Here is a 27288-nt window from a genome sequence, read left to right as displayed (position 1 = left end):
TATCCACAGTACTATTCTAAAAAGACATTCCTAAATAACCAATGAATACACATATGGTGGGGGGAGGGTGGTTATAATACCCTACCTTTAATAAAGGAAAAATAAAAGGAAAGTCAGTTATATTTTGGATTGTGAATACTCAGGCATGACTATATATGAGATAACAAAGTAGCACCTAGGTCCAAACCTGTGGTCCTAGAGCCTTCCTGTCATCCCAAGGCTTAAGGATGCCAAGCAAGTGCCTGGGTTCAACACCAAAGTAGTAGTATAACACACTGCCATGTGCATTTTATTCTTTCCAATTTGGCCTATACATTGAACTTGAACCTAGTTTTTGGGTTTTTGTTTTGTTTTGTTTTACATGGTCAACAGTTGGCAGAACACAATATGTGGCTTCGGAAACAGACCAAAGGATGGTAGACAAATGTCAAAATAACCTACTTTTCCAGTATTATTTCCTACTATTGTACTCCCCTCCCTGACCTTCCACCCCATATACTCCATTTTCCAGGCCAATGGTTCTTAACCCTGGCTGTAAAGCAGAATCATCTGGGGAGCATTTAAAAATACCCACCCTGGGCCCCATTCCCAGAGATTCTGTTTCAGCTGGTCTGAGCAGGTCAGATTAGGCATCACACTAATTTTTAAAGCTCCTTAGGTGACTCTAATATACAGAATAAGTCCCTGACCACTGTTACCAACAAACTGGGTACCTGACTATTACATACCTGGCCAAAGCACATCCTGCATAGGGAGGGCCCTGTGCCACATCATTCAGCCTGTTACCTTTGCCTGAAACACCCTAGGGGGCCCTAAAGATTTGAGAAAGGGAGTGACATGAGGACTCTGCAGTCCAATAGTTTTAGGTTTTGAATCCCAGTTCCACCATTTCTTAGCCTGTGAACCTGGAAAGTTCTCAGCTTCAGTTTCATCAGATTAACAGTGCCTTCCTCATAGAGTTGATGTATGAGATTAAATGAGATAATTCATGTAAAGTGTTTGACTTTCAAGGCTGGCATCGTAAGAGTTCCATTAAGTACTGGCATACATAACAAGACTCCCTACTTAGAAAAGTGACTCTTACAACAATTTGAGAAATGGGCTGAAGTAAGTGAAAATGGAGGCACTGTGGAAACATTAAGAGTGATAGTAATCAAACCTAAACTACGAAAGACAAGAAAAAATTACAAGAGGACAGGATGAATGAAACTTATTAGAGGAACAAAATCAAAAGGACCCAATAATACATTGGAAATGGAGTTACAGAGTAGGAAAATTTTAAATAGCTATTTGGGGTTTTTTTCCCAAAATTTTATTGGGATAAAATATACATAACATAAAATTTACCGATTAAGTATTTTTAAGCAGACAGTTCAGTAATGTTAAATACATTCATAATGCTAACCAACTATCACCACCAACCACTTCCACAACTCTTCTCACCTTGTAAAACTGAAACATTATACCTATTAAACAATAACATATAGCTATTTGTTTTAAACCAGTGTAACTAGAAAAGTACTACTATGAGAAAGAGGTTAACACCTGAAGAGAAACAGGTTTGGAAGAAACGAGGCATTCATTCAGTTTTAGTTGCTTGTCTTTGAGGAAATAACACAGAATATTACTGTGAAGATGTCCTGCAGGTGGCTGAACAAATGAAACTGGAACTCAGCAAAGAAGTCATGCTGTGCCACCTTGTTCAAAATCTCTACACTCTAAAATCCTCCTTCCTGAACATTGTGTTCTCTCCTTCACTGCCTCTACTCCCCCAATTATGCCGAATCTCCTCAATCTCTGGATTTCATAATACTGAGATGAGAGGTCTCAAACTGGTAGCCTGTGCCACATCGTTTGACTCAAAGAATGTTTTGAAAATTTTCTGAATTTGCGGTTAACATTAAAAATCATGAGATTTCACATCAATTTCAATTTTTTCAGGCCCTCTTGAGAACAGCAAATATCTGTGGAAAAAAAAAAATGAGACCATGTTCCCACATGGAAACAATTAGCTAAAGAGTAGCTGACATTTTTAAACAGGGAAGGAGCTTGGCTGGCCTCTGGAGACTTTGCAGTGTGTGACCTCTGGGGGCCAGGCCTTGTTTCTTCTTCTTAGCCTCAGAATCTATCAATCACCTCCCAGCCTCACCTACCACCCTACAGCCCAGACCCCCAAAGGCAAGTTGGTTTTGCTTTTGAACCCTATGTATTCTAATCATACAAACACCGGGCAACAGAGTTGGAGAAACAAAGTTGAAATGAATGCATTCTCTGTGCTTGGTCTACCTTCCTCAGCTTCATCTCTGGCCACACTGGCATTCTCTCAATTCTGTGAGCCACACATGCGTTCCCTACTTCCAGGCCTTTGCACATGCTGTTTTCTCTGCTCCCACAGCTAAGCCCAAAGTCCCTTCTCCTAATCATCCTTCACATCTCAAATGACATTTCCTCAGAGACACCTTCTCAGACTTCCCTTAGTGGCTCAGAATGATCCCCCCCCCCCTTCACATGTTCCCATAGTTCTTTCCCCTTCTTCGCTGCAGTGAATAGACTTATACTTTCTCCATGTCTACCTCGGAGACCAGGAGATTAATCTTGTTCACCACTGACTTTCCAACGTGCAGCACAGCTGGTCTAGTACTTCCATAAAACTTTCAATAGGTCTCGTAAAGCACCTTTTCTTCAAACATGCCCACCCTGCCAGCTTCCCCCCAATTCACTTCCTCCACTGCAGCTTCCAGAGTAGAAAAAGATAGGGTATTGGAAAACCTCTTCTTAAACTTCAAATGGTTTTAAGGAGGTGGAAGCATCAAATTCGTGATTGTAAAGGATTATGCTGACTGCAGCGTGTAAAAGAAGGAAGGAGTGGATGTGGGGAGTCCTGTCAGATTATTTCAGTATACTTCTATTCCATTTCTAGAAGAACTTGTATTCTACACAACCAACTGGCTTTCTCGGCTACCATATTTCACGGTACTCTCCACGCCTTCATACATACAGTGGCATATCACCGCGAAACCTCCGGACAAGCTGGCCTCCACGAGCCCGGTAATGTTTACCTCCTCCCCACTGTGACACCCCGACACCCTAGATCCGCTCGGACTCTACCAGCTGAGTCCAGAGGCCACACTCGGCGCAGCCAAGCCCGTCCTACCCAAGGTCGCACATGGGCCGCTCCGGGTCAATAGTTCTTTGGAAACCAAGAAGAGAACCGAGTCAAGAGAGCAGCTAAGGGGGAGGAGGCTAGCTATGGAGAAAGGAGCGAAAAGGAGAAGACACCCTGAAAGGCGGCGCCGGGCCAGGGAACCGAGAACAAGGAACAGGGAACAAGGTTTACCAAGGCGAATCCTCGAACACTCCCACTACAGCTTTCCTCAGCGCCTCAACTACTGGTTTAAACGAGCCACGCCACTTGTGCGACAAGGAGAACGTCCTATTCCTGCGACCAGCTTTAGAAACCACCCGCTACTTTTAACTAGGCGGGCCAATCAGCACAGTGAGGCCTTCAATCAAGACGGTCACGCTCCTATTGGCCAATGACATTGAAGACTCCGCCTTCCAATCCCAGCTCTGATTGGCCTATAGTCCCGGAATAGGCGTTAACCTTAGGAAGGCAGTGGCAAGATGGCGTCCCTGGATCGGGTGAAGGTACTGGTGTTGGGAGACTCAGGTGAGCCGCTTAACCCACCTCTGGGACTCCCGACACTTTTGAGTTATCCGAAAATCCTCCCCTTTCACTCTCCCTTTACACACCGACTAACTGACTCCGGCCCGTGGCTGAATTCCCTCTTAAGGCCTAAAGACTACACTTCCCAGAGGACTTTGCTCAATTTAACGGAGCGGCGGCATCGCAGGGGTGGGGGGCGCGGAGCCGGGGCCTTTCTCTGTTTTCGCTGGTTTCTACGTTGGTTTCCAGGGCGACCGAAGCCTAGTGATCCTTTGTTTTAAAAATCTGCGGAGGTTGAGTGTTGTACTGGGCGCCGTGCTGAGACAGAAGTTCGGACCTTGCCTTTAATAGATTTTGTTAATTAAAGAAATCAAATGTGCACTAAGAAGAATGACACTGTTCCAAGTGCTTTGCATATATTAACTCATTTAATCCTGAGATCAGTCCTATTATCCCATTTCACAAATGACAAATCTCTTTTAAAGAGATGTAAATGACAGAACTAGTTTGAGCCGGGAGTCCACGTACTTAGAACACTAACGCATATTATTTCGTGAAGTATCAGGTGGTAGACCTGTTTTAGTCTCAACTGCGCTTCTTTTTTCTTTGTTCTGTTTAATCTTAATTGAAAAACTGTTATGTGCTAGGCTGGAAGAAATAGAAAAAATAAGATAAGGGCCATTTTATGAAGCAGCTAGGACTTAATGCTGAGCCCAGTTTAATCCTAATGTTAAAATTCTTACCTTGGACGCTTGAGAACAGGAGTTGAAGTCTGTGTTTCTATCTCCCCTTCACTATCCTGTTTCTCATACCCTCCACTCCTAAGCGTCTTAAGAACTTGGAATAAATATTAACCTTGCATTTCATAGATGTGCTTTTCTGGAGTTGACCTTTGGATGTCTGCTTGAGCAAAGACGTTGTGTCAGATGCTTGGAGGTGGAGAGGGCATACCCCAAAGAGCTTGAAAACTAGCCTTACCAAACTGAATAAAATTGGTGGGGGGAGGAGGTTGAGAACATTTTCACATTGCCTGAAGATTATTTGCATTGCAAAGTATTTTACAGAAAGCATTATTTAATATTCCCTTCAGAAAGTTGCATTATGAAATTCTATGAACATAATCCAATTTATGTCAACTTTAGCATGAAGTGGTGCTGAAGTTAATTTAATAAAAGCACTCAGTTTTACAGATAAAGAAAGCAACAGTGGTCTAAATGGGCTTCGTAGGAGTATCACCAAATAGGATTTAGAAGAATCCAGAGCTAACACAGTTCTTCATGATATGTGAAGTGGGTGCTTTCTCTCGTTTATAATTACCTTTCAATTGCATCTAACAATCGCTTCATGTTACATCTTGTTCAAACTAATCGATTTATTTTTTTCCCAAAAAAATTATTTCCCTACTATAATACATGGCAAATGCTGAATTAGGTGCTGGGGATATAACTGTGGAATCAATGCATTACACAACAGCATTGAATTGGCTGCTGTATTAAATGTGAAAAAGTGATCAGGCAGTTAGTAAGCCTTTTAAAATTATTATTATAGTTTAGTTGCAAAACAGAAGACAGAGCTATGCCCACCAGGAAAGTGATTGATCTTGTCACACATTCACTGATGTTAGGCTATATGTGCAAAGTCAGTTATTGTCTTTTTATCAGTTCCCTTTTAACAATGATTTGCTGTCTTACAAGTTAGAATATACTTTTTACATTTCATCTGCCTTTGTATTTAAACTTCAAAGTTTACCTTGAATAAAGGCTCATTTCCCCTGTGAAATTTTGAGGATTTCGCAAATATATAAAGGAATGACTAGGGATTTAGAAATTTGTTTGTATCCCATGGAGATATTTGATAATTTAGTAAGGAATCCTGAAAGTCTCTCTAACATGCACACACTCTTTTCTCTTTGTTCCTTCATATGTAAGGGATGAGCTTAATACATTACCAGCTCTGTTTGGAGCTGGCATTTATTTGATTATATTGAACTTTTTTTCCCCAGCAAATCAAGTGCATTCTTTTGATCTAAGTTAGTTCTAATGATGAAAACATAGAATCAGAATTTTCCAAAATTCTTAAAGTTAACCACTATTCTTGGCACTTCTGTTGTTCTTACTGTTTAAAGTTCATCCCATGTTAGCTAACTCTTATCACCCAATGCAGTTAATTCATGGAGAGCTATACAATATTATTACATAGAGCTGTTTACTCTGACACAGTTAAGCTTAACTAGAATTTCAAGACTTGTATCAAGCTGATAACTAAATGCCTAGTTATATTCTTCCAACATAAACAAACCTACATGCAAACACAAAAATCAACAATATGCCCTAAAGGCCATAGATATCAGATGCAATGCAGTAAATAAAATACAAAGCTCACTTTGAGTAGTCAAAAATCTTACGTGCCTGTATGTAAAAAAATAAAAGGAATGAAAGGGAAATCTGGGGAAATGTTTGGTTCAATAACATGAGCAGCTAGTATATGAAGAGGTCATGTAAATTGACAACAGTAAAACCTAGTAGATAAATGGGCAGAGCACATCAATAGATAATTCATAAGAGAGGAAAAACAACTGGTTAGCAAAGATGAACATATTGTGTATCTTTACCAGAAGGTAAAGAAATGCAGACTAAAGCAAGATGTCACTTTTTTTTCTCTTATAAGCTAACAAAGATGAAAAAGCAACTACATACTGTTGAGGTGCAACAAGACCTGCAGGCTTATGTGTATGGCGGGTGGCATAGTAACCAGATAAACATTGTCAATGTATATCAAGAACTTTCAATGTTGATTTCGGTTTACATATTAATTTCACTTCTGGGAAGGTATACTAATAAAATAATTTTAATTTTAAACGAAAGTGTAAACAGAAATCTTTTCTTAGCATAATGAAAAGTTCAAAGCACCCTAATATCTAATAATGAGAAAATGGTTACATAAATCATTATGTCTCCTCTCTGAACTACTATGGAGACATTAAAAATATTTATGAAGATTCTATAATAACATGGAAATTTTTAGCCACTAAATAAGTACTAATTAAGGCCCTCTCTGAGTACTGGAAATAAAAAATGAGTAAAACCCAGTCCCAGGCCTCAAAGAACTTAAAATCAAGCAGAGTGAGTAAACTCTATAAACAAGCAAGTGTAATAGTGTATTTTAAGTGCTCTATAGAAAAATGTACAGTGTACAGCGGAGATGCAGAGGATGGTGGGTGATGTGCTTAGTTCTACCTGTATGGAGTAAGAGAAGACTTTATATCTAGAATGATGCTGAGTCTTGAAAGATTAATTCACCAGGCTAATGAGAGGGAAAATGGAAGGAGAGGATGTGTAGGATATTTCAGACAAAACCAACTGTGTAAGCAAAGGCTATGTTTCATTGTTTTTAAGTACACTGTGTAATATATTCACAGTAACAACCTGCTTATAGAAAAACTCTGCTTATGAATTTAAATCTACATTATTGACAGTAGTGCTCTTTGGGTGATTTATTTTCTTCTTTTTTTCTTTACTTTCTAGATAGACTGTAAATAAAACTTTATAATAAAAAGTGATAGATCCATGCACAGTAATGCACACAAAGAGGTCGGCTAAATTTTTGATAACTAGTGACACATAAAGATTCACCAACAATGCTTGTTATAATGGCATCCCAGATATGTTAATTGAATGAGTAACTCTACACATAAATGTACAGGGATAGCTCATTCCCTTTCCTCTTCCTACAGATCTCAGAATACTAGCCCTAGCATTAGTAATTAGATTATCCTAAACCCAGGAGATCTATAAGAAAAGAAAGTGCTGTCCCACTGAATGGGAGAAGATATTTGCAAGCAACATATCTGATAAGGGGCTATCCAGAATATATAAAGAACTCATACAACTCAATATCAAAAAACAATCCAATTAAAAAATAGGCAGAGTACCTTAATAGACATTTTTCCAAAGAAGACATACACATGAAAAGATGGTCAGCATCTCTAATCATCAGGGAAATGCACATCAAAACCACAATGAGATATCATCTCACACCTGTCAGAATAACTCATCAAAAAGACAACAAATAACAAGTGTCATCGAAGATGTGGAGAAAAGGGAACCCTCATGTACTGTCAGTGGAATTGTAAATTGGTGCAGCCACTGTGGATAACAATATGGAAGCTTCTCAAAAAATTAAAAATAGAATTACTGTATGATCCAGCAGTTCCACTTCTGGGTATTTACCTGAAGAAAACAAAAAGACCAATTCGAAAAGATGTATGCACCCCTATGTTCATTGCGGCATTATTTATAGTAGCCAAGATATGAAAGCACCTCAGTGTCCACAATAGATGAATGGATAAAGAAAATATGTGTATATATACACATACAGGTCGACTATTAGCCATAGAAAGAATGAAATCTTGCCATTTGCGACAACATGAATGGATTTAGAAGGTGTTATGCTAAATGAAATAAGTCAGAAAGACAAATACTGTATGATCTCATTTATATGTAGAATCTAAAAAAAAAATGAACAAACAAAATGAAACAGACTCATACAGAGAACAAACTGGTGGTTGCTAGAAAGGAGAGGTGGGGAAAGGGGTGAAATAGGTGCAGGGAATTGAGGTACAAACTTCCAATTATACATAAGTCACAGGGATGTATTGTACAGCATAGGGAATATCACCAGTGGTACTGTAATAGCTTTACATGGGGACAGATGGTTACCAGACTTATTGTGGCGATCATTTTGTAATGTATTTAAGGGTTGAACACCTGAAACTAACATAATATTGTATGTCAACTATACTTCAATAAAAAGAAAAGACAAATGCTGTCTATGAAGTTAAAGGGCCATGATGTAGAAGAAGAAGAAGAGTTGTTCTCCTTTTACAAAAGATAAGTCTGGGCCAAGTGGTTGACTGCTTTCTAAAAATCACTGTATGGGAGAACTGGAATATCTAAATATGGAATTGTGAAATGGTGAATCCCTGTCACTGATAGTGTTCAAGCATAATCTGAAAGACGATCTAACAGGGTCTGTGGAAGGGGCCTCTGCATTGGTGGTCAGGATAGAGGAGATTACCTCTAAGATATGTTAAGATTCTACAATTCTAAAATAGGCTGAATAGATGAAATCCTTCCAAAGGAAAGGGATTAGTTTATTTGAAATTGCCCTGGACCAGTAGTTCTCAAAGTGAGTTCCCTGGATCCGTAGCATCAACATCACCTGGGAATATGTTAGAAGTGCAAAATCTTTGGGTTCCATGACAGACCTGTCAAATTGGAAACTCTGGGGACAGGACCCAGCATTCTGTGTTTTAACAAACCCTCCAGAGGATTCTGATGCTAAATTTGAGAGAACCAGTGTCCTTAACCATCTTCTCTTTATCAATGAAGCTTATTAAATCATTGGTATGGTATGAACACCCTTTAAACAACCATGCTTTATATATCATTATTACTGCTTATTCTCAGTCTTACTTTTGCCATAATATATTTCAGCATGTCTTTTAAATGACTAGAGTTCTTGTATCTTTTACAGGTGTTGGGAAATCTTCCCTAGTTCATCTCCTGTGCCAAAATCAAGTGCTGGGAAATCCGTCATGGACTGTGGGCTGCTCAGTAGATGTCAGGGTATGTGTTTCTTATATTTTAGTTTTTCAGTGCCATATTAAAGATAACTCCTTCAAATTCATGATCCAATTACAGCCCTGTAGTCAAGACTAAGTAATAATAATAGCTGGGTTTTATTAAACACCTACTTTGTGCTAGATACTATGCCCAATGTTTTACATGTCTTTGCTTACTTAGTCTTTTTTTTTTTTTAATATTTATTTATTTATTTATGGCTGTGTTGGGTCTTCATTTCTGTGCGAGGCTTTCTCTAGTTGCGGCAAGTGGGGGCCACTCCTCATCGCGGTGCGCAGGCCTCTCACTATCGCGGCCTCTCTTGTTGCGGAGCACAGGCTCCAGACGCGCAGGCTCAGTAATTATGGCTCACAGGGCTAGTTGCTCCACGGTATGTGGGATCTTCCCAGACCAGGGCTCGAACCCGTGTCCCCTGCATTGGCAGGCAGATTCTCAACCACTGCGCCACCAGGGAAGCCCCACTTAGTCTTTTTTAAACTGTAAGATATAGCTACAAAAATTAAGGCATAGAGAAGTAAAGTAATTTGATCAAATTCATTCAGTTCATAAGAAGCAGAGTCAAGATTTGATCCTAATTAGTCTGATTCCAGAGACTTCACTTTTAATTACTATACTGTATATCTAGAGTTCACTTAACATGCTCCATAAATCATTCTGCTCGAGGCTTTCCCACTAAGACAGCAAACTTTTGGCTAGAAATATAGTGTAAAGGCAAAAGCTTCTGGAGCCTTATATCTAGGTCATCTGTTCCACATCACATTTAGGAAACCCAAGTGCAGTTTCCACTGAATTAGCTATCTTCCCAGATATTTTGGTTTGCTAATTCCAGCTATTCCTGTCCAGGCCTCTCTTGTACTAGCATACCTCTCTCCATTGAGTTAAGAAATAAATAAGGAGGGAATAGCAGTTAGCTAGATTGACAGTTATTTTCCTTCAGTTCCTTGAACCTGTTGTTCCACAGTCTGCGATGTATATTGCCACTGATTAGAAATCCTCTGTCAGCCTAAGTGTTATTTCTTTTTAAGGTAATTTCTTCTCTCTAGTTGCTTTAGAAAAAAAAAAATTTTTATAATCTTTGATGTTCTGTAGTTTTGCTAACTTACATCTAGGGGTGGATTAGTTTTTAGTCATCCTACTCAGAAGTTGTACGCCTCATATATATCTTCATTTTTCAAAATTTTTAGCCATTATCTGTTTGCCTTACCTCTTTCCTTCTGTCTTCTTCTTTTGAACTTCTATTGGATTTTTGTCCTCCACATCTTTTAACTGCACTTTCATGTTTTCTATTGTTTGTTTCTCCGTGGTGCATTCTGGATGATGTACTCATATCTGCCTTCCAGTTAACTAAGAATCTCTTCAACTATGTCTAATCTGTTTTTTAATAAATCCACTCAGTTTTTTATTTCAGTAACTGTAACTTCTAATTTCCAGATGTTCCTTTCGGTTCTTTTTCAAATGTCAAAATTTTTCAAAATATTCTGATCTTTCATTATATTTTACTTTTTATTTTAATCATATTCAACATAATATTTTATGGTTTCTTTTGGCTTGTTCTATTTTTTTTTCTGGGTGGGTGACAGATGTCCTACTTGCTATATATGCAGACTCTACCTCATGGAAATGTACCTCTTGTATGGTTTGTAATTCTTGAAGATGACCACATCTTCAACAGGATTTTTTTTCTCCTCTTCCCTTTTGAAGTCTTGTATGCTGTGTTGTGAGAGTACAGTGCCTTTCATTTCTGTTGCTGCCAGAGCCCTAGCGATTTCAGTGATCCTTGTAATTACTCAGCTTGGAATTTCCATGCAATCTTGATAATGTAAATTCCCCCCAGCATCTGATTGTGGTTTCCATTTTTTGTGGATCTTTCATCTACTTTCTACAAGGTCCCTGACAGAAAGTTTTTCCTGCTTTCCTGAGCCAGTGGACAGAGTTTTTCCTACTCTCTTTCACTGACTGGGCTGCTCATCAAGGGTCCACATTTCAAGAAGGGAATCTGTTCTTTGTCACTCACCCACATATACTCTTGCCTTAAAAGCTGGAAAACAGACCCCTATTCTTGGCTGGGCAGTAAAACTTTGGGGACCAACCCCTAAAGTTATATCTGAATCTGGGTCAGCTCCCATTTCATAATCTTTAAGTTTTTCCTTCATTTCTAGCATCTGGGGAATTTCCTTTTTTTTTTTTTTCTTAAGTGTGTCCTTTTTATTTTTAAAAAATATTTTTATGGCATTTCTATGAGTTTGAAGTCAGAGGGGACCTGTCTATATCATTTCAGCCTACTATGTTCCCAAATTCTTCGCTATGGAAGAAAAAGAAACTAGATAATGAATTCAGTGGCAACTTTATTTAAGTTTGGGAGACCCAATAATAAGCTCTGGACAAAATTTCCCTTTGGACTTTTCTAGCTCCCTTTCTGTGAGAAAGCTTAACATATTGAAAAGAAACTTAGATTTGAACTTCCACTTCCTGGGTCAGTCGCATATTGCTTTTGCTTCTTAAAGAGAAACTTAGACTAATCAGTTTACTTCTCTGAGCCTTAGTATGTCATCTGCAAATTAGAGGTAAATAATACCTGCTTTATCTAGCCTAAAGGTTTGTAGGGAGGATGAGAGAGAAGCTTAAAAGGTGTGAAGTTAAGGTCTAGTGCTTTACAATTTGAAGTTGAAATTGAACTTAAATTCATTTTCCTGCCCCGCCCACCTACCCCTCTTATCTACTCAGAGCCCAGTCTGCGCGTGTAATTCACCTTTTGTCTTATTTGGGGTTTTTTTCCCCTTTTCTTATTGAATTGGCTAAATCCCCAGTACAGTGTTAAGTAGAAGTGGTGCTAACAGGCATCCATGTCTCATTCCCAATCTCAGGAAATTTTTAATGTAATACCATTAAATATGGGTTTTGCTATAGGACTTTTTGTAGATATACTTTATCAGATTAAAGTTACCTTCTCTTTCTATTTCGATGAGAGTTTGAACCACGAACTGGTATTGGATTTTATCAGGTGCTTTTGCATGATAATCATAATTTCCCTGCTTTATTTTGTAACTATGGTAAATTATTTTGATTGATTTTTAAATGTTAAACCAACTTTGCATTCTTGGAGTAAATCCAACTTGGTCTTGATGTATTCTTTTCATATATCACTAGATTCAATTTACTAATACTTTTTTTTTCAAATATTTGCATCTAAATTCATGAGGAATATTGGCCTATCATTTTCCTTTCTTATAATCTCCTTGTGGGATTTTAGTATCAGGATTATGCTAGCCTCGTAAAATGAGTTGGGAAGTTTTACCTCTGTATCTATTCTCCGGAAGAGTTTATGTAAGATTGGTTTTATTTCTTCCTTAGGTATTTGGAAGAATTCACAGTTAAAAACCTCTGGACCTAAAGTTTTCTTTGTGGGAGTTTTTAAATAACATTAAAGAAAATATGAAAATGACTATTTCTTCTATATCAATTTTGATAACTTATGTTTTTGAAATAATTTGTTTCATGTAAATTGTCAAAAAATTTGTTTTTATATCCTCTATTGTCTTTCAATATCTGTAGGATCTGCAGTAGTATTCCTTTTTTCATTTCTGATATGGGTAATTTGTGGCCTTTCTCTTATTTTCTTGGTCAGTCTTGCTAGAGGTCTATCTAGGACCAGTTTGGGGCTTTGTTGATTTTATCTATTATATGTCTGTTTTCTATTTTATTAATTTCTGGTTTTTTCTCTATTATGTCTATACTTTCTTTGGGTTTAATTAGCTGTTTTTTTTTTCTAACTTCTTGCACTGGGTAGTTGTTTCATTGGTTTTTTTCAGGCTTCCCTTTAGAAAGCTCTAAGGCTCTAAATTTCTATCTAGGTACAGCTTTAGCTGCCTCTCTGAAATTTTGTTCATTATCATTCAGTTCAAAATACTGTCTAATTTTCATTATGATTTCTTCTTTGACTCATGGGTGGTTTAGAAATGTGCCACTTAATTTCCAAACTTTGAGAATGTTTATTATCTTTTAATTATTGATTTCTAGCTTACTTTCATTGTGCATAGAACATGTGTGTATGATTTCATTCTTTGAAATTTGATGAGATTTGCTTAATGCCAATTTTGGTAAATATTTCTGTGCACTTGAAAAGAATGCATATTTTGTAACTGTTGAGTGCATTGTTCTAAATATATCAATTAGGTCAAGTTTGTTAGTCTTTTTGTTCAAATCTTCTCTATCTCGACTGATTTTCTTTGTTGCTTGTTTCATCAGTTGCTAAGGAATGAGTATTATAATCTCCAACTATAAGTGTGGATTTTTCTATTTCTCATTTTAATTCTGCCCATTTTTGTTTATATATTTTGAGGTGGTTTTATTAGGTGTGTTCTAATTTAAGATTGTTTAAACTTCCAGAAGGGTTTAACATTTTATCATCATGATATATCCTCTGTATATCCAGTAATACATTGTACTTTGAAGTCTATTTTGTCTGGTAATAAAACAGCTAAATCCCACTTTTTTCCCCAGTTTTATTGAGATATAATTGACATATAACTTTGTATTAGTTTAAGGTGTACAACAAAATGATTTGATATATGTATATACTGAGAAATGATTACCACAATAAGTTTAGGTAACATGCATAACCTCACATAGTTACAATTTTTTTCTTGTCATGAGAATTTTTAAGATTGTGTTCACTAATGAATGAATGGATAAAGAAATTGTGTTATATATATACAGTGGAATATTATTCAGCCATAAAAACGAAGGAAATTCTGCCATTTGAAACAACATGGATGGACCTTGAGGGCATTATGCTAAGTGAAATAAGTCAGAGAGAGAAAGACAATTACTGTATTAGCACACTTAGATGTGGAATCTGAAATAACCAAACTCATGGGAACAGAGAAGAAATTTGTGGTTGCCAGAAGTGGGGGTGAAAGGGGGAGAGGGGTAATATGGGTGAAGATGGTCAAAGGTACAAACTTCCAGTTATAAGGTAAATAAGTTCTGGGGATATAATGTACAACACGGTGACTATAGTTAATAGTATTATATTGTATAAACCAACTTATTTTTAGTTAATGTTTTGTGGTGTATCTTACTTCCATCTCTTAACTTTTATGTTTCCTGTACTCTTGTATTTACAGTGTATTTCTTGTAAATAAGATATAGTTAAATTTTTCTTTGATAAGCAGTCTGATGTCTTAGTTTTTTTTTGTTTTTTTTTTTTGTTTGTTTGTTTTGCGGTACGCGGGCCTCTCACTGTTGTGGCCTCTCCCATTGCGGAGCACAGGCTCTGGACACACAGGCTCTGGACGCACAGGCTCAGCGGCCATGGCTCACGGGCCCAGCCGCTCCGCGGCATGTGGGATCCTCCCAGACCGGGGCATGAACCTGTGTCCCCTGCATCAGCAGGCGGACTCTCAACCACTGCGCCACCAGGGAAGCCCTGATGTCTTAGTTTTTTAATTTGATTCTTGGACCTTGCCCCCAGATATTCTTTCTTTTTTTTAACATCTTTATTGGTGTATAATTGCTTTACAATGGTGTGTTAGTTTCTGCTTTATAACAAAGGCCCCCAGATATTCTGATTCAGAGTTATACACGATGCCCAGGAATCTACATTTTAAGAAGCACCTGAGACAATTCTGGTGCAGGTGAACAGTGTTTTGAGGAACACTGGGTAGGATGTGGAATCAGTTTTCCAAGTGGATATGGAAGTGGTTAATGACAGGACTTAGAGAGGCAAGACTATGAATCAGATGCTGACAGGGAGTTAAAAGGTATTAACAGTAAGGGAAGAGGAAGGGAAGGGAGTATAGCTAGATGGTCCAAAGCTTCATGCAAGGTATTTCCTATTTTTTAACTCCAGGGTAATTCGAATGTGGAAGAGTGAACAGCATCCATCTGAGAGGGCAGCAGGAGAAGTTTTGTCTTCAGGGTAGAGGCTGGCATCAGTTAATACAATGAGGTTGAGGATAAGAATATAATGGAATTTTATATAATCATGGAGTAAGTTTCTAGGAGAGAAGTGGAAAGATTTGGAAGAAGGAAACAATTGGGATTGAATAATGGGTAGAGGAAGCAGAAAGCAGTTTGGGAATCAGAATATAAGAAACCAATTAAGGACCCAAAGTATATGGTAACTGAGGATAACAGGTCTTGAGTGTAGCTGGTAGCAAAATTTCCAAAAGAAACTTTGTCTTAGCAGCCTCCTGTATGTGAAGGTGGAGACTCGGGGTGTATCTGTAAGGAGTGCTTCTACGTACGTCCCAGATTGCAGATCAATATGAGTTTAGTTAGTTCCCAAGAACCCTGACCAAGTTTTAGAAGTAACAGTAGCGATTTCCTTTGGAAACCCCTGCTTTTGGAGAAAGTGAAATTGAAGTTCCCTTGAGTTATCTTATGAAAGACTGCCGACTTTTGAACTCCCTCCATAGTTCCAGGGAACAGTGGGGAGGATGTAAAACTGCCCAAAGGGAGACTAGAATAAAGGCTACAGTAGTCGAAGACAAGTGTCATGTAATAATGTGACGGATTTTACTGGAATGAATGTGTTAGTGACTTCTTTAAAGCCAGACTGGCCTGAATTGCATTACCGTGGAAGAGTTGGGCATGTGGGGCTGAAAGTGATCTTGCTTTTATTACTCTTCATTGAATTGGGCTGGTTGATCTGTCTTCTTTGAGAAAAATGCATTTCTTGAGTGACAACATAAGTAAAAGGCATTTTTAAAGGATAATCTTAAGGTAAGTTCTGATAGACATGTAAATTATATTGACTGTTGTTGTAATAAAGTGAACAGTTCTTCCCTCTAGCAAGGATGGTTAAATCTGATAAAGCCTTTACCTAAATAACTTGAAAGAACACTTTCTGCTGTAGCAGCTTTTATATTGCAATTACAGCTTCTGTGTTACTGAAACCTGAAAGGGGATCTCCAGAATCAGTATAGATCCGTAAATACACACTCTTCAGAACTCTTAAAAACAGTTGCCCCGTTTAGCTCATTTCACATCTGTTAACAGCCAACTAAAAATAGAGATGGTAAAGATGATAATGTAATTGTTTAATTTCAAGTACTGGGTGAAGCTAATAAGCTTAAAGTATGTACTCAGTAATTATTAACATTTTGGATTTAGTATGCAGTGCAGAGGTGTTCATAACTGAACTGAAGGGAAGAGAGAGAAAAGTTTTATTTTGTGGTATTCTTCATTCATTGCTGTGTTCTAATTTTGTTGCCCCAAGTCTAATGGGACCAATATAAATGCATGGCTATGCTTAATTATGAAAACAAAACTTACAGAATTTAATCTTTTCACAAATTATAAATAGGGAAATTGATTTGTCATTTCTAGTTCACTTTAATGGGATTTTTAACTCTAATTTACACATTGCACACAATCAATATCTGTTGAATTCCTCTTGGGCAGCATAACAATATACAAGCGCTGGGGAGAAAAAAAAATTTTTTAAGGGCAGTCTTCCTACCACTAAAAATATGAGGTGGGAACTGGTAGGTGGGACAAGGTCTTTATATAAATGATCTTTAAAATAATGGTAATAATAAATGATGGCTAACATTTTTTAGTGCTTACTTTGGCTAGGCACCTATTTTGCATACTAATCCACAAGCCTTAATGCCCACAACCCTTTGAGGTAGATACTATTAGCTTCCCTATCTGACACATGAAGTAGTTGAGGCACAGAAGTATTAACTGACTTGTTCACGGTCACAATGCTAATAAGTGATGGAGGTGGAATTCAAACCCAGACAGTCTGGTTCAGAAACCTGTGCTTTTGATCACTACTCTGTACTGCCTTTTGTTCCAGGATGGTATTAAGAAAAAGGTATTCTAATGCTGTTAAATACAGTAATGACTAGACTCATATGGAGATTTAAATTTAATTTAAATGAACTAAAATTAAAAATTTAGTTGCTTGGTTGAACTAACCACATTTCGAGTGCCCAGTAGTCACATGTTGCTGGTGGTTACCATATTTGACATTTCCATCATCACAGAAAGTTCTGTGGGATAGCTCTGATATAGAATATAAGTGTTCAAGCGAGAAAGTGAGTCGCTTGTGAAGAACAGAAAATTATACTGAGTGTTAATGATTGAATGGGCAGCCTGGGCAACGGACAAATGTACTATTCCTTAAGAAGAGGGATATATATTACAGGTGGAGGAGAAAGAAATGATAAATTTAGCTCTGGACATGATGAAGGGAGAGATCTGTGAGCTATCCAATGTCTAGAAGGCATTTGACGTGTTGAAGCCCAAGAGAGAATTCTGAATTGGAATTATCTGTATAGGGATAATCCTGAACCATGAGAGCTGATGAGGTTTAAAGGAAAATTTAGAAAGAGAAGAGCTGAGGGAGAACCTTGGGGTATATTTAGAGAGTTGATGTTGAAAAGGGGGTCAGAGAAATATTGATCAAAGAGATAGGAGGGATAGCCAAGATGATGAAATACCACAAGAGCAAGAAAGAGATGAGAATTTCATGAAGGAGGGATTGATTTTTAGTATGAAATAATATAGACATATAAGGACTAAGAGAAAAAGAATTGGATTTGGTGACGATGAAGGTAGTGCTGACCTTTGAAAATGCAATGGAATGTTAGTGGCAGAAACCAAATGATGTGAGTAGGCGGAGAGGAAATAGAAACAGGGGTTTAAATCAGTCGTTTAGAGGTTAAATAAAGGAGCAGATGGGTACAGAATAGAAGGGGAAAGTGAAGGGTTTTTTAATTTATTTTTTTATTTTTATTATTTTTATAAATTATTTTATTTAATTTATTTTTGGCTGTGTTGGATTGCCGTGCGAGGGTTTTATCTAGTTGTGGCGAGTGGGGGCTACTCTTCATTGCAGTGTGTGTGCTTCTCGTTGTGGCGGCTTCTGTTGTTGTGGAGCACAGGCTCTAGGTGCGCAGGCTTCAGTAGTTGTGGCGCACAGGCTCAGTAGTTGTGGCTCGTGGGCTGTAGAGTACAGACTCAGTAGTTGTGGCACACGGACTTAGTTGCTCTGTGGCATGTGGGGCAGGGGGGATCTTCCCAGACCAGGGATCGAACCCGAGGTCCCTGCACTGGCAGGCGGATTCTTAACCACTGCACCACCAGGGAAGTCCAAGGGTTTTTTTTTAAAAATAGAGGAAATGAACTTGGCTGAAGGCAAAACAAGATTACTGGTAAGGAAGAGGCAATTAGCAGACACCTTTATGATATTATTCATTCATTCATTTATTCATTCATTATATATATTGCATACCTCCTGGGTATCAGACACTGCAAAGAATTAGAAGTACAGCAATGAATGAGACAAATTCAATTCCTACTCCCCTGGTACACTCTCATTGTTGACTTTTTTCTATCCTTCTGTCTTTTCTCCCAACTCTCTCCTAAGACCTCCTACCTTCCTGACTCTCTTTAATAATAGTTCTACAGGCACACATACGAAACCAAACTTACTAGAGAATATCTACATCCACTGCTCTTTCCTGATGTGTATCATTTTCTTTACTAAATTTGTTTCTCCTTTTTAAAAATTACACACAATGAATAAACTCTTCAAATGAGACAAAACCTTTTATACTTAGTCTTGATTTGATTTCCAATAAAAAGTTAAGAGGTGAGTAAATGAGAAGTACCAAAGTTACAGTATAGTTCCTTTTCCCATTTGATGATCAGCACATACTTTTGCTACCTGTTGAGAAAAATCCTTCTTTATATAGCTGTAAAGTCTGTAATGACTTTAAATATTCGTTCCTTGATGACCTGATTTAAATATAAAACACATTTCTTATAGTTTGGCATTACCCCCCATCATGTTGGGCTCTTAGTATAGCACCGACGTACCACTTACTGTGTCAAGAGCAATACTTGTTAAAATGTCAGGCTTTCCCTTGGAGATCACTCACCCATATATTATGTCATAGCTACGAGCTACAAGCCACGGTTAAAATTCTTAGGACTCATTACATTTGAATTAAGTAAAACTTAGTTTAATTCACCAGTTTGGAAAGAAAGAAGGGTACCTTCTCTTCTAATTCTGGAAGGAAACATGAAAAGATTTAATTAAGGAAGGTATTTTGTGGTGAAGAGTACAGATGAGTGGGTGAATCTGGCTTGGGAGCGTGTGTAGCCAAAAGGGAGCTGGCTAATAGACTTGGTACATTGCAAGGCTAAGAGGGCATGCTACCTGGAAGTTGTATTACATAGTGGCTATTCTGGAAGGAGTTACAGTCTGTTTACAGTCTATAAACATTAGACATTTGAAATAACTTTAGAGAAAAAAAATGATGTACTTAAATTGTTGCCCAGCTTAATTATGTATGAGAATCTCCTAGAGAGCTTTCTTTAAAATACAGATCCTTGAGCCTCACCCCAGAAGCTTCAAGAGTTGTCCAAGAATCTGTATTTTTTAAAATAAGCCTTCCTATTGGTTCTGATTTAATTTGTTCTTAGAACTGTACCTGAGAAGCACTGGAATTCAGTAAAATAATAAACTGACTATAATAAAACCTTAGAGGATGATATATCCTGAATTTATTCCTTGATTTAACTAAACATATCAAAGCATCTAATATGTGCCAGGTATTATGCTATGTTGTAGGCCTACCAAGATGAATAATATGGTCCATGCTCTTAAGCTCAGAGTCTAATAGAAGAGATATCAGCAGATAAATAAGACAGTGTGGTTAGTGAAATGATAGAACTGTGCAGGATGTTATGGGAGCAAATAAGAAGAGTACCTAACTGGCCCTGATTGGTTTTGGAGCCAGGGAGGGTGGCAGGATCAGCAAAGCTTCACTAAAGTAGTTGAGCTTTTTGATACCAGGTAACTGACTCCTTATAATACATTGTATTGTTCGTTTCAGTGGTTTTGCTTAGAAATCTTGATAATATAAATTATAAATTTCCTTGCTTTCATAAACAGAATTCATGTAGTTTAACCTTTTTATTGATGACTTAACATTTTCACATATTATCAGTTATTTATGCCTTATAGCAAAATAGTGATACCTTTTATCACAGTATACAAGATTACTTTCTATTATCCACAATGGTCCCCAACTGCTGTGATTTTGCTGTTGTCATTTTTGTGTCCTATCCTCTTTGTTGCCAGTCTGCTAATTGTCTTATCTTAACGTCAATGTGGCTATCTGTAGAATATCTTATTTACTTAAAGTTTTCCTTGGACAAAAGGATTTGGACCCAAAAAAAATGTGAATAAGTAAAAAGTATGAAGCATTCTGTTAAACATATATTGATATATGCATTTTATGACATCTATTTTAACTATTCAGCTATCTTGCTTTCTGTTATTTCAGAGCCATTTGATATACAGAATATAACTTCTTCGTTTTGTAAGCAAAGAAACTGAGACTCAAAGATATCAGCGATAATTAGTAGCAATCAATGAATATAGTCTAGGCTTCCTGATACCAAAAGAGTTCCATTGTATAAAATGAGTAATTCTTAACTAGAGGTTACAGCAAAATCATTTGGAGAATTGTTCAAATTATGCATGCCAAGGACTGGACCCCAAAGTTACGGATTCAGTAAGTCTGACATGTATATTTCTTTTTTTTTAAGGACTTTTTTTCCCAGCTTTATTGAGATATAATTGACAAAAAAAGTTGTAAGATATTTAAAGTGTATATTGTGATGATTTACTATATTCTTACACATTGTGAAAGGATTCCTCCCATCCAGTTAATTAGCACATCCATCACCTCACATGTTTATTTATTATTTATTTGGTGAGAACATTTAAGTTCTATTAGCATGTTTCGGTTATACTATAGAGTGTTATCAACTACAGTCACCATATCATACATTAGGTCCTCAGACCTTATTCATTTTAGAGATGAAAATTTGTACCTTTATACCAATTTCTCCCTATTTCCCCCACCCCTGCAACCCCTGGCAACCACTTTTCTATTTTCTGTTTCTATGAGTTTAACTTTTTATTTAGATTCTACATATAGGTGATAGCATGCAGTTGTTTTTTTTTTTTTCTCTGAGTGGCTTGTTTCACTTAGCATAATTCCCTCAAGATCCAATCATGTTGTCTCAAATGGCAGGATTTCCCCACCCGCCCCCATCCCAGCCCCATGGCTGAATAATGGGATAATATTCCATCTCATGGCTGTATATCACATCTTCTCTATTCCTTCATCCATTGACAGACACTTGAATTGTCTTCATATCTTGACTGTTGTGCACAGAACATGGGAGTGCAGATATCTCTTCAGTATCCTGTTTTCATTTCCTTTGGATATATACCCAGAAGTGGGCTTGCTGGATCATATGGTAGTTCTATTTTTAACTTTTTGAGGAACCTTCATTCTGTTTCCATGGTGGCTGAACCAATTTACATTCCCACCAGTAGTGTACAAGGGTTCCCTTTTCTCCACATGCTTACCAACACTTGTTATCTCTTGTCTTTTTGATAACAGCCATATTAAGAGGTGTGAGGTGCTATCTCACACTTTTGATATTCATTTCCCTTCTGATTAGTGATATTGAGCACCGTTTCAGGTATTTGTTGACCATTTGTCTTCTTTGAAAAAATGTCTATTCAGTTCCTCTGCCCAATTTTTAAATTGGGTTTTTTGCTATTGAATTGTATTATTTCTTTATATATTTTGGATATTAACCCTTTATCAGATGTATGATTTGCAAATATTTTATCCCATTCCATAGGATGCCTTTTCACTTTGTTGCTTGTTTCCTTTGCTGTGTAGAAGCTGTTTTATTTGATGTAGTCCCACTTGTTTATTTTTTGCTTTTGTTGGCATGTATATTTCTAAAAAAAAAACCTTGAAAGATTCTGATGTACACCCCTGAACCACCATATTATAATCTGGCTCTTGTCTATATTCTAATAGATAAGGTTGCCGTATATCAGATTTCGTTTCTGAAATATAAGCAGTAAATTCTTATAGAGTCTAGACCATGAGAAAGAGAGAGATTTTGGAGTTTACTCTGAGTAAGAAAGTCATTGGAGAGTTTTGAATTGAAGGGGGATATGATCTAACTTTCATTTTAAAATGATCACTCTAGCTACTATTTGGAGAACAAATGGAGGGTGGTGGGAAAGTGAGTCGGTGAGGCTCTAGTGGGGAAATCAGTTAGGGGATGATTACATTAATTCAGGCAAAGAGATAGAGGCTTTGAGGGTGGTAATAGTTGAGATGGTTTGAAATGAACAGGTTTTGGATATTTTTTTAAGGCAAAAGCAACAGAATTTGCTGACAAATCAGATATGCAGTATGAGAGGAGTTAAGTTTTAAGTTAAGAGTTAAGTTAACGCTTAAGTTTTTGGCCCTTCAACTAACTAGAAGGCTAGAATTGCCTTTTACTGGATCAGAGAAAACTGGGAGAAGAATGGGTTTGGGAGGAAGATTGGGTTATTATTTTAAATATGTTAAATTTGAGGTGCCTGTTAGACATCCAAATTGTAGTTAGGTGATATGGTAGTCTGAGGTTCAAGGGACTGCTCCAGGATGTATATAAATTTGGAATTCATCAACGTATTTATGACATTTTAAATCATAAGAGTAGATGAAATTGTCAAAAGAGCAAGTGTTGCGAGATATCCAAGAACTAAACCTTGGAACACTCTAACAATTAAGAGGGTAGAGAGATGAGGACAACCCAAATGGAGACTGAAAAGGCTTAGCCAGTGAGGTGGGAAGAAAAGCGGAACAGTATGATATTCCTGTAAGTTAAGTGAAGAAAGTATTGAAAGAGGAGTGATTAGTTTTATCAGATGATAGACTAAGATGGAAACTATTCATTGATTGTTGGATTTAGCAGTGTGGAAGCCATTAATGACCTTGATAAGGAATATTTCAGTGGGGTGACTGGGACAAAAGGTGTGACAGGAATGAGTTCAAAAGAGAATATAAGGAAAAGAATTAGAGACAGTTGAGAAGAGACAACTCTTTGGAGGGCTTTTGCCGTAAAAAGGCATAGAGAAGTGGTTTGGCAGCTAGAGGAAGACATGAGGTCAAGAGAAGGTTATTTTTTTATTTTTTTTTTTGCGGTACGCTGGCCTCTCACTGTTGTGGCCTCTCCCGTTGCGGAGCACAGGCTCCGGACGCACAGGCTCAGCAGCCATGGCTCACGGGCCCAGCCGCTCCACGGCATGTGGGATCTTCCCGGACCGGGGCACGAACCCGTGTCCCCTGCAGCGGCAGGCGGACTCTCAACCACTGTGCCACTAGGGAAGCCCAAGAGAAGGTTATTTTAAGATGGGAAAAATTATGGCATGGTTGTTCGCTGGTGGGAATTAATCCAACAGAGAGGGATAATTTGATGATGAAAGGGAGAATTGATAGAGCTACCTCTTTGATAAGAAAGAAGAGATGGGATTTTATGCATAAGAAGGGGTTTGACCTTAGAGACACAGACAGTTTATCTATAATAGCTGCAAGGAAAGCAGATTATATGGGTACAGATGCAGGGAGTGGATAGATAAGCGAAGAGCAGGTTGTAGAGTTCTCTTCTGATTGCTTCTGTCTCTGGAAGCAAGATTATTAGCTGTGCCTGAGGACAAGGAAGAGAGATTGGAAGTTTGAAAAATAGGAGTAAGTGTGAAATAGTTACCTAGGGGAGGAAAAGAGGAAATAGACTATGGAACTGATTGACAGAGAGCTCCAAAGGTAGACTTGAATTTAAAATGAATCCAGTTAGCTTGAATGTATATTTTTCTGAACATTACACTCACTAGCTGGGTTGCAGACATGGAATACAGGAAAAGGTGGATATAATCAAGGCTGGAGTTTTGTCTAATGAATACTATGTGAGGGAAGAGTAAAGGAGAGATTAAAATGACGAATAGCAGAATTTATGCTTAGTTAGGAAGTGAAGGTTTGGAAGTGGAAGGGGGGACTTTGGAAGGTGTTAGGATCCATGAACTATAGGGACCTTTGGGGTCAAAGATTATTATTAGAGTTGGAGTGTTAGAGAGAGGAAGCTGTAAAGATAGGAGGTGGTGATTAGAGAGTCAGAGGGTAAGCTGCTGATATGGAATGTTCAGTGCTTTAAACTGGAATGAGGGTGTTTATGAGTTTTCTTAGTGGCTATAATAATTATTTTGATGGATTGATTTGTTAGGTTCATGACTACAAAGAAGGAACTCCAGAAGAGAAGACCTACTATATAGAATTTTGGGATGTTGGAGGCTCTGTGGGCAGTGCCAGCAGTGTGAAAAGCACAAGAGCAGTATTCTACAACTCTGTAAATGGTAAAACATTTTTTATTTTTACCATATATTAATGGTCTCAGATCATCTGATGAGGAATGCTGGACTCATCGTAATTTAAGAAAGATCTAAGATACCCCCAACTCTTAATTTAAATCTGCATATCACATTCCAGTTCATGTTTTTTAGATTCTAACTATGTATTTCAGAACATTAGATATTTGCTTTGTCTAAGTGTTTCTATTTATATTATTGTCATAAACTAAATATTGAGAGATAGTTTGGGTACTCGACATAAAACATGGAACCTTCCAAAACACTGTCCCCTGGGAGTGCTGTTTCTTCAGTCAACTGAGTATATACCATTAGGAGTCCCATGGTCTAAGCCAGATGTCCCAGAGATACTGAGATTTTTTTTCATCTGCTCCTTAGAGTCCTGTGTAATTATAAAAGCTGCCTAAGGATGTTTTTAGGGGTGCAGAAATTTCATCCAGTTATAGATATACAAACACCTGGAGCAGACTTCTAGGTAGAGGTGTGTAATAGGACATAATTGCAGTTCATAGAGTGCCTATTCTGTGTCCAGGAACTAAACTACTGACACCTGTGATTTACCTATAGAATTTTTTTATCTTCTCTTTAATTCATTTTTTACCTTTTTTTTTTTTACTGTGAAATATAATTTCAACTTCTCTTTGATTGATGTACTAAAAGATTTAGTATCTTACCCCTTCCTTTCTGGTAGATGCTTAGCTATTAATTGGCCTTCATTTATACTATGCTTAGATCTCATTCTATATTAAGTAAGCATTGTAATTATTCAGTACCATCTTCATTACTTATATTCCTCTTTCAATATCTTATCCCATATCATAAGGTGTTGTAGGTACTTCAAAAAAGTAGAGAAGGCTCTTGCCATTGGATGCGTACTGTAGAATACAGGATGAGTCATGTTAGTTCAGACCTATGTCGCATTTAGCTCGGAATTCTATCTGAAAGTGTCACAATCTAATTGAAGAAACAAAATATTCATAAATGAAACAAAACACAGTTTAAGTTGGTGACATTAATATATGACATCATAATGATACATGATAAAGTACATGATAATGGCATATATTAATAGAATGTATATAAATGAGAAAACAGTAAGATAAGACTGGTATAGTATTAGGTGACTTGCTAAAGAGCAGGAGAGAAAGAAATGAAGCCTGGTTTAGATCTAGGATCAAGTGATAAACTTGGATTATATCAGTCAAATGACTTGTCAAAGTTGATATCAATCCGATTTGGCAAAGAAAAGTTTGGATAAATAACACTTTTCCTGTTTAGATCTTTTTGACAAAGAGTTAGGATAAAAATTATAAATAAATAATAAAGTTAAAGACCATTCAGATCCTAGAAACTTTATGGAATTCTGAGTTGTAAGTTTAGTAAGTACTGAAGAAATCCATGTAAATCCATATTTATTTGGTTATCTTTTCTATACCTACTCTCCATTAGTGATTTGTGTCTTCCTTAAATATTATTGAAGTAATTTCATATATCCTATGTTAGTTTTACAAGTAAGACTGAGAGATATTCCTGTTTCTTAAAAAAAAAAAAAAAAAACTCCCACTCACAGACATAGAAAACAAAATTATGGTTACCAAAGGGGAAAGGGAGGGAGGGATAAATTAGGAGTTTGGGATTAGCAGGTACAAACTACTATATATAAGATAGATAAACAATAAGATCCTACTGTATAGCACAGGGAACTATATTCAATATCTTGTAATAACCTATAATGGAAAAGAATCTGAATATATATATATATATATATATATATATATCTGAATCACTTTGCTGTACACCTGAAACTAACACAATATTGTAAATCAACTATACTTCAATGAAAAAGAAAGAAAATCAGTTTCTGTGTTCTTCGAGCCTACCTCTGGAACATTTCTCTTGGTAGAAGCGTTCAAGGTTCTTTACTCCATCTACCATCCTTAGTTTTCTAAGAAACAGAGCATAAGGATCACTCCATTCAAATACAGTCTATTCTTAGCAATAACTTCCTTCCCTCAATACCCTACCTCTTCCCACTGTGATGAATGAGGCTGGTAATCCCCAAAGGAAACCTGTAAAGTGTCTCTACCTCTATTTTTAAAGATTTAGAACATATTCTGATCAGCTATCACCCTGACTTCTTTCCTTTGGGCCTCACTGTGTCCCATCCCTTCTAGCTCATAATCTACAAAGCAGGAACTCTCAGCCCAAATGAAAGAAGGAAAATAAGGAAAAAGGTGCTCAATGCCCTTAAAAGCTCAAAAGCCTTAAATAGAGATCCTCAAAAAATAAACTCCTCCCTGTGCATCTAATAGCTCATTTAGGCCTTTGTAATCTTTTCACTCTCCCAACCAAACCCACCCATAGTTTTGTGGTATTTATACCTAGGAAATAAGGAGAGGAGAAAGTATCTTCCACTCCCTTTGCCCTGAAGTGACTTTATTCTGTCTTCCTCTGATCTTTTACTGTCAGAATACTTGATTTCAAATTCCGCTACCCCACTTACCATGTGATCTAGGGTAAGTTACTCAACCTCTCTGAGCCTCAGTTTCCACATGTGTAAAATGAAGATAATAATTCTTACCTCATAGGACTGTTCTGAAAATCAAATTAGATGCCAGACGTAAAGCACAATATTTACCACATAAATACTGAATAAATGTTAGCTATATTCTTTAACGGTAGCTCTTTATTCCTTTTTTAAAATCTATCCTTGTTCATGTTTCCTTAATGCC

General features: G+C 37.2%; 2 protein-coding genes across 6 annotated transcripts in view; one reads left to right on the top strand and one right to left on the bottom strand.

Annotated features, from left to right (window-relative positions):
• GTF2E1 (general transcription factor IIE subunit 1) overlaps nt 1–3438 on the bottom strand; it is a 34958-nt gene extending 31520 nt beyond the window's left edge. Inside the window, exon 1 of one of the 3 annotated variants that reach the window (XM_082839003.1) lies at nt 3338–3438. The gene's annotated coding sequence lies outside the window, so the exon portion shown is untranslated. Of the gene's footprint in view, nt 1–728; nt 809–3154; nt 3193–3337 lie in introns of those variants that run through there. The other 2 variants (XM_082839005.1, XM_082839004.1) reach the window with 2 other exon arrangements.
• A 154-nt stretch (nt 3439–3592) lies between these two features.
• RABL3 (RAB, member of RAS oncogene family like 3) overlaps nt 3593–27288 on the top strand; it is a 41861-nt gene continuing 18165 nt past the window's right edge. For all 3 annotated transcript variants that reach the window (XR_014326225.1, XR_014326226.1, XM_082839853.1), the window contains exons 1-3: nt 3593–3670; nt 9203–9294; nt 24415–24544. Coding sequence is in view for 1 of the 3 variants with exons in the window: in XM_082839853.1 (XP_082695979.1) it covers nt 3625–3670; nt 9203–9294; nt 24415–24544 (268 nt within the window). In the remaining 2 variants the exon portion in view is untranslated. The remainder of the gene's footprint in view (nt 3671–9202; nt 9295–24414; nt 24545–27288) is intronic.

Source organism: Leucopleurus acutus (assembly GCF_964270905.1).
Source record: "Leucopleurus acutus genome assembly, chromosome: 5".
In the NCBI taxonomy this organism is placed as follows: Eukaryota; Metazoa; Chordata; class Mammalia; order Artiodactyla; family Delphinidae; genus Leucopleurus; species Leucopleurus acutus.
This window is presented reverse-complemented; position numbering and strand designations above follow the sequence as displayed.